General features: G+C 56.5%; 1 protein-coding gene across 1 annotated transcript in view; it reads left to right on the top strand.

Moving 5' to 3' along the window:
- Positions 1-7870, top strand: part of RGS12 (regulator of G protein signaling 12) — a 122188-nt gene extending 114318 nt beyond the window's left edge. The window contains exons 13-15 of the mRNA XM_023738004.1: positions 2965-3061; positions 5644-5723; positions 7737-7870. Coding sequence (XP_023593772.1) covers positions 2965-3061; positions 5644-5723; positions 7737-7799 — 240 coding nt within the window. The 3' untranslated portion in view covers positions 7800-7870. The remainder of the gene's footprint in view (positions 1-2964; positions 3062-5643; positions 5724-7736) is intronic.
- The last annotated feature ends 230 nt before the right edge of the window (positions 7871-8100 follow it).

The raw sequence follows: 8100 nt of genomic DNA, 5'->3' as shown, positions 1-8100 counted from the left end.
AAGACCACAGCCTTCAGTATGGATTACACCTCAACATAAAGAAAACAAAAATCCTCACAACTGGACCAATAAGCAACATCATGGTAAACAGAGAGAAGCTTGAAGTTGTCAAGGATTTCATTTTACTTGGATCCACAATCAATACCCATGGAAGCAGCATTCAAGAAATCAAAAGACGCGTTGCATTGGGCAAATCTGCTCCAAAAGACCTCTTTAAAGTGTTGGAAAGCAAAGATGTTACCTTGAAGACTAAGGTGTGCCTGACCCAAGCCACGTTGTTTTCAATCACCTCCTATGCATGAAAAAGCTGGATAATGAATAAGGAAGACCAAAGAAGAACTGATGCCTTTGAATTGTGGTGTTGGTGAAGAACATTGAATATACCATGGACTGCCAGAAGAACGAACAAATCTGTCTTGGAAGAAGTACACCAGAGTGCTCCTTAGAAGCAAGGATGGCCAGACTATGTCTCACATACTTTGGACGTGTTATCAGGAGGGACCAGTCCCTGGAGAAGGATATCATGCTTGGTAACGTAGAGGGTCAGCGAAAAAGAGGAAGACCCTCAACCAGATGGATTGACACAGTGGCTGCAACAGTGGGCTCAAGCATAACAATGACTGTGAGCATGGCTCAGGTCCGGGCCGTGTTTCGTTCTTTTGTACATGGGGTCGTTGTGAGTCAGAACGGACTCGGCGGCACCTGACGACAACATGATGTTCCACGTCTTTACTTTGCAACATGACAGTTCATCCCAGTGTTTGCCCTGTGCTTTCCTCTCTTTGTTATCTTTACTGGAGCTGAAATTACAAGTGTATTTAAGACTTCAGCTTTCTCTGAAACTAGCCCCAAAATCATCACGAGCTCTGAAGTGAACGAAAGGAAAATGTTAAATTATTTACAGACATCAGCTCTGGAGAGTAACCTGATGCCTGCCTTCCCCATGCTCAGGGTGACTGGGCCAGTGCTGGGCTCTGCTCTGGATCCAGAATGTGCTGGAGGGGATGTGGCCGGAGGGTAGGGTGTGGCTGGAAGGAGGGGTGTGGCCGGAGAGAGAGGTGTGGATGGAAGGAGGGGGTGTGGCTGGAGGGAGGGGTATGGATGGAAGGAGGGGGTGTGGCTGGAGGAGGGGTGTGGGTGGAAGGAAAGGGTGTGGCCAGAGGCAGGGGTGTGGACCGAGGGAGGGGTGGTGCTAGAGAGGGGTCCAGGCTGGGCTCTAGCGCACCTCCTCCTCTGCTGTGCTAGGATCCTGCCATCACTTAGCCCCGCTGTGCCTCAGTCTCCTTATCTGTAAGATGGGGTTCGCCGTGGTCGCATGCTTGTGGGTTTGCTGGGGTCAGCACCCACACCCAGGAGTGGCACCTCTTCACTTCCCGGTCCTCCCTGGGGCAAAGCTGTGAGCACAGGGTGCTGGTGGTTGTGGAGAGTTCTGTGGACTGGGCTGCTGTGGACGTGGCTCTTCCTTGGACACGCTCCTGACCGTGGTGACTTGTGTGGTCCGCCTGCAGCCCGGATGCCATGAGTGAGGTCAGCCCATTAGCTGTCGTGCGTTGGCTCCCTCAGCCAGCCCCTCCCGCTGCTGCTCCAGGCTCTGGCTGGGCTCAGGGCTGCAGCATCCCAGGCCCCGGCCCTCCTGGAGGCACTCACAGCACCCTCCCGCCAGGCATTTGATCACTTTTATTACTGTCTCACCCGACAGGGACTTCAAAATGCCCACTACAAGTTCACATTTCTTTTTTTGGTAGGACCAGGGCTCGTGCTGTAGCAAAGGAGACAGGACCTGGGCCCAGAGACAGGAACTCTAGTTCTGTAGCTCACAGCGCTTCGCTTGATCTTGTTGTTGGCGGGTGCCGTCGAGTCGGTTCTGACCCAGAGTGACCCCGTGTACCACAGAACGAAGCACGGCCCGCTCCCGCGCCATCCTCACGATCATTGTTATGCTTGAGCCCATTGTTGCAGCCACTGGGTCAATCCATTCGTTTAGGGTCTTCCTCTTTTTCACTGACCCTCCACTTTACCGAGCATGATGTCCTTCTCCAGGGGCTGGTCCCTCCTGACAACATGTCCAAAGTTCATGAGACGTAGTCTCATCATCCTCACTTCTAAGGGGCATTCTGGTTGTACTTCTTCCAAGACAGATATTTAGACCTGCCCTGATGTCATCTGCTTTTGCTTCTTGGTTTATAAAATGAGAAGAGTTGCTTTCCATGTCCAGCTCATAAAAGTGTTTGAGGATCATGGAGGTGGCTTTTTTTTTTTTTTAGGTAAGCCAGTCTCTAGATTGGAGCCCCTGGGTGGTGCAAATGGTTAACAGACTTGGCTGCTAACCGAAAGGTTGGAGGACAAGGCTACCCAGAGGTCCCTAGGAAGAAAGTCCTGGTTATCTACTTCTGAAACATCAATCACTGAAAACCCTGTGGAGCACAGTCCCACCCTGTTACACATGGGGTCGCCATGAGTCGGAGTCGGCTGGACGTCAGCTTGTTTTTATTATCTAGGTCACAAGCAATGCTGACAGTCTTATGCCAGCTTCAGTTAATTGTTAACAGAATTTTTGTGCGTACTTAAAAACCTTAAATTTCTTGATTAAAGGGTTTCCAGTTCTCACCAAATGGTGTTCTTCTCCCCCTGGGTCTCAAACTGGTGGCAGTGCCGTCAGCACCAGTCACTCAGGTGCCTGACAGAGATGGCCCTGCCCACTCCGGTTCTTTGGGCGCCTGAGGTCCAGACAGGCCAGTCAGCGGGCAGGAATCCTGAGTTAGTCCACAGCAGGCGTCCATGCCCAGACCCTGGGGCACTTGGTCAGCACCTCTCGGGTAGCCTGGGGCCGTGGTGCTGGGTACATGGGGCCACCTGGTGTGCGGCTGCACCAAGCCTGGGGAGGGGCTAGCTGTTGGGGCTGCATCATGTGCAGATGCTCTGGAACAATCTGAGTGAGCTACTAACCGCCGTCTCTGACTTCAGAGTGGCGAGAAGGAGCTCCTGGACCTCGGCGCCCCCATCTCCAGTCTGGACGGGCAGCGGGTCGTCTTGGAGGAGAAGGACCCCTCCAGGAGCAAAGGTGAGTGAGGCCTTCCTTCCGGCGTGCTCGGGCTCTGTCTCCGCCTCATGAAGAGCCACAGCCCTGCCGCCCCGTCCTTGGCCTTCCTAGGGCGGAGCCTGGTGTCTGTGACCAAGACGGCAGCCTGCTAGGCCGAGGGCGCCTTACCTCCTGGGGCAAACCTCATCCCTGTCAGTACTTGGTCACAGAGCCGGCAGAGCTCAGGCACACAGGCCTGGGTCTTCCCAGCAGTCTCATACCCAGGACCAAAGATGGGCCGTTTTGGGCTGGGGCCTGTGACCACATCACAGGGCAGTCTGGCCTTTATTGCAGTATTTCTCAAACTAGGTGTCCAAGGGGCTTAGACTAGTCAGCCCTGATGGGCACAGGACACTCCCAGGATGAGGGGAACAAAAGCCACGCTCCCCAAGGATGTGACCTAGGGCCAGAAAGTCTCTCAACCTCCCTGAATGTGTCTTCTCAGCTGTAAAAGGGGTGACAGTCCCTGCTGAGCCCAGTCCCCAGAGTGCTTTGAGGTGCTAATGTGCTCACATGTGGGAGCAATTTCACTACACATGTGAGGACAAATTCACTACACACACGAGGGCATGTTCACCACACACGTATGAAGGTGTGTTCACTACACACACGAGGGCATGTTCACTGCACACATATGAAGATGTGTTCACTACACAGATGAGGCCATGTTCACTGCACACATATGAAGGTGTGTTCACCATACGAATGAGGGTATGTTCACCACGTGGGTGAGGGCGTGTTCAGCACATGTGTGAAGGTATTTCACCAAACAAATGAGGGTGGGTTTACCACACAGGTGATAGCCTCGTACACCACACAAAGTGAGGGCATGTTCAGCATGCGTGTGAAGGTACTTTCACCACCATGAATGAGGGTGTGTCTGTCACACAAGTGAGAGCATGTTCTCCACACAAATGTGAGGGCATGTTCAGCACACGTGTGAAAGTACTTTCACCACACGTGTCAGGGCACATTCACCACGAGTGAGGGCACGTTCACCACACGCAGGTAGGTACTTTCACCATGTGTGTGAGGGCGTGTTCAGCACACACATAAGGGAGCATTCATCACACAGGTGAGGGCACATTCACCACACACGCATGAGGGCTCATACATCATACATGTGAGGGCATGTTCACACATGCGTGAAGGTACGTTCACCACACGTGTGAGGGCACATTCACCACACACGTGTGAGGAAACGTTCACCACGTGCGTGAGGGCTCTTTCACTGGAAAGCCTCGTGGTTACTCTATAAAAGGGAAACAGAGCCCTGAAGGCATGGTGGCCTGGCCTGGGCCCCTGGGCCCCATCTGTCCCCTTCCCTGCGCACGAAACAGGACGCGAGGAGAGGGCTGGCGTGGTGCGTGCCCAGGGCCTTAGCCTGTGTTATGGTTACTCGTGTGCGATGACTCAGCCGCTTTACGGAGCTCTTTCCCGTGCACGGCTCGATGGCAACGCCAGGAGTCGTTGCCTTGGGTCAGACAGCTATGAGGAGCTGGGACTCGGGGACTCAGGACCCCACACCTGCCCTGACATGACAGACACACAGACACGACATGGGGAGCCTATGTTCCTCTGAAGAGTGCTCAGCCCCTCCTTGCCCAAATCTTTGCACTAGAAAAGTCATTTAAACCAAGGTGAGGGTTCCTATTTGTTGTGCCCACCACCAAGGACAGACAGAGGTGGCCCAGAGATGGTCCAGGTGGAGGGACAATGGGAGTGTGTCTCCTGAGACAGCTTTCTGGAAACCCACCTACCGATTACCTGGGTAGAGAAGATCCTGTCGGGAGCCCCTGCAGGCACCTGGGCTGCCACTGCTCCTCTCTGGGCCTCCCCCACGAGGGCTCTGGATGGGTGTTTCTGGGGCTCCTTCGGCTGTGGAATGGAGCCCCATGATATGTGGGGTGGGCCCTTCTCTCTGCCCCCTAGTTCCAGGCACCCTGCTGCCCTCGGAGCTGGGACCCGAGACCCTTCCTGGGCACGGCCTCCTGCCCCTGGGCAGACAGCCAGGCGGGGGTGCCAGCATGTGCGGCCAGGCAGGCTTGGGCGGCAGCTCTGCCAGGCGTGTGGCGAGACCTTCTGGCACATTTGTGCACAGGTGAGTCTTGCGGGAGAGCTTGAGGCCGACTCACTCTTCTTTGTTGAAACAGTGATCCTGTCGTTTCTCTGGCACCATCGGTGCCCGGAGGGGGCGCTGGAGGCCCTGACCTGTAACGAAGGTGCATTTGGGGATGTGTAGGAAACTGAGACTCTGCCTTCCAAAGAACATCCGCGCTATTACACAAAGGAAGCTTTCCAGTCAGCCTCCTTCAAAGCCCCCAGAACCGCATCGCCCTCACCCTTGGCTGCAGCAGACGTCTCTGTGCGGAAGCCAGCTGGTGGAGAGGTTCCTCCAGGTGTAGCCTGACGCTGCGGCCTCTCCGGGTCTGGCGATGAGAGATGCTTAATGTGCTTTGTTCCTCTACAGCTTTGCCTTCAAGACAGTAGGGTACAGTCGGGGTTAAGTGTTTGGATGACTTCGCAACTCACCGCAATGATAACGCTTGTCTCCTTCTGTTCAGTGTCCACAGATAAACAGAAAGGGGCATCAGGCAAACACAGCATAGCTGTAAATTCCAGTTCCAGAAACCACACGGCTACGGTAATTCCCCCTGCCCCCCCGCGGGCTCCCTGCTCCCACGTGGCCCTCATGCTGGCACGCGTCCCATGGGGCTTCCTCTCGGGCTTCAGCTGCTCGTGAATTCTCGGGCTTTCTCCTCTCCTGCAGTGGGGGTGGCTGTGCCTTAACTGTCTCCCCCCGTGGTCTCTGTCACTTCATGGGGTCCTCTGTCAATGCCGTCTGTGTGGACCGCCCTTCTTGTCTGTACCAATGGCCTGTGTGTCGTGTGAAGCGTGAGTGGGACTTTAACTTTCCTTCTGACGCAGGGAGAGCAGAGGACGCTAGGCAAGTCTAACTCTATTAAGATAAAAGGCGAAAATGGAAAACATGCTAGGGATCCCCGGATTTCAAAGAGAGAAGAATCTATTGCAAAGATTGGGAAAAAAAAATATCAGAAAATTAATTTGGACGAAGCAGAGGGTACGTGTGCTTTTTAAACCTTGCACGTTTTGCAGTCAATGCCGTGTCAGCGTTCGAGCGGCCGTTGAGCCGTCTTCCAGCCGCCGAGCATTTGGGCGGCTGCTGTCCCCGCTACACTAAGCATGCCCCCCCACCCACGTGTGCTTGGGCTGTCAGTGTCACTTGGACTTTAGTGAAACCCAGTGTCCACTCGCTCGCTGGCTTCTGAGTCAGGGAGCTGGCACCACGGCCCACGCTGTTTGCATGTGAAGCGCCCGAGGCCTTGGCGGTTAACCTGTGGCCGCCATCCTGTCTCTGGGTCTCTGCCAGTCTCTGGGGTCCCTCCTCTCAGGTCTACCTCCCGACGGCACCCAGAGTCACCCGCTCAGGCCGGGGCACAGGCCTCAGTGTCAGGCGTGCCCAAACGGACCAGGCCTCTCCAAGGACCGGGGGGCAGCTCTGCTGGGGCAGGTGCTGGTCCCCAGCCTGGGAGACGTTGGTCCCTGCGCAGGCCTGCTAGCTGCTGAGCATTCGTCAGAGGCCTGAGGATGGGCACGCGGTGGCCCGAGGCCCACAGTGCCTGCGTGTCCCTTAGGCCTCCAGGGGAAAGGAGAGGGGCACTGAAAAGACAGGGACAGGGGACTTTCTGACCTCAAGCTTCCTTTTTGTCTAAATTCTCATAACAAAGAGAGTGCACTAAAAATGGAATCAAAACCAACAGCTGTGGCTGCACCCCAATTTTTGTCCGGGGAGCACCCTCTAGGCAGCTGGGCTGTCCCTGTCGCTGAGGCCTGGCCCTCCAGATCCGGTAGCCCACACCCTCTCCAGAGGTAAAACACACCCTTCCGGGAGCTGCTGGTGCTGGGGACTGGAGACTTCTTGTGGTTTTGTAAAAGCTAAGGATTAGGTGTAAACGCCAGGGCAAACTCAGTTTAGACACCGCAAGCCTTGAATGGGGAACTTGCGTTGCCGTTGAACATGCAACTCAGGTAAGAGGAAGAAGAACATGCAGTAGCCAGCCAGGAACCATGGTGTGCAGCGGGCAGCTGGGGACGCCTGGGCAGGCCAATGACCAGGGGATGGAAAGGAGGTGGGGCCGGCTGCTCCAGGAATGCGCTGGCCCCTGTTGGAGACGTGTCCCCGACCTCCCCTCTCCTCTCATGAGCCCAGGAGGACCACCCTCTGCTGAGAGATGGGGACCCCAAAAGGCTGGGCCTTCGAGGAGCATGTGGCCAAGCTTCATCCGCATGCTGCTGCCTGTTTCTGGGGCTCCTCCCCCTGGGCTGGTCCCTCCAGCTCGTCCTCGTGGCCTCGGGTTGGGGGCTGCAGGTGCGAGGTCCAGTCAGGCCACCTCTACCCTGTCCTGAGTGGGCAGCCAGGCCTCAGCTGTCACAGGGCGGAGTATACGGCGGCATCTTCCCCAGGTGCTGGCTGCGCGGTCCTGAGCAGAAGGCTGTGCCAGGGCTGTGGGCTTACAGTCAGCCCCCCGCTGCTGGGGTCAGGGCAGCCAGCTGCCCCACACAGAGCCTTCCAGACAGGTGTCCTGAGGGGCTCAGTGTGACGCTAAACGGGGTCCATGTGGGTTTTCTTCCGTAGAGTTTTTTGAGCTCATTTCCAAAGCTCAGAGCAGCCGAGCAGATGACCAGCGCGGGCTGCTGAGAAAGGAGGACCTGGTACTGCCAGAGTTTCTCCGCTTGCCGCCCGGCCCGACAGGACTCACGCTGTCTGCCCCTGCCGCCGCCAAGGGCGTTAGCAAGAGACTCGGGAAGAGCCACAGCCAGGACAGCGCTCTGCCGCCTGGCGAGAGACGGGGGGCCCAGGACCACGGCGAGAGCCCCATGGCCAGCCCCGGCTCGGCCGGCAGCCAGCCTAGGTCCCCGACAGCCACGCTGCCGGGGCAGAAGCCCCCTGCTGGGCCCCTCCCCGGCCCCTGGGCCCCCCGCGCCCCCGCGCAGGAAGG

This window comes from Trichechus manatus, unplaced genomic scaffold (assembly GCF_000243295.1).
Source record: "Trichechus manatus latirostris isolate Lorelei unplaced genomic scaffold, TriManLat1.0 scaffold00111, whole genome shotgun sequence".
In the NCBI taxonomy this organism is placed as follows: Eukaryota; Metazoa; Chordata; class Mammalia; order Sirenia; family Trichechidae; genus Trichechus; species Trichechus manatus.
The sequence above is the reverse complement of the archived record's forward strand: the minus strand, read 5'-3'. Positions and strand labels throughout refer to the sequence as shown.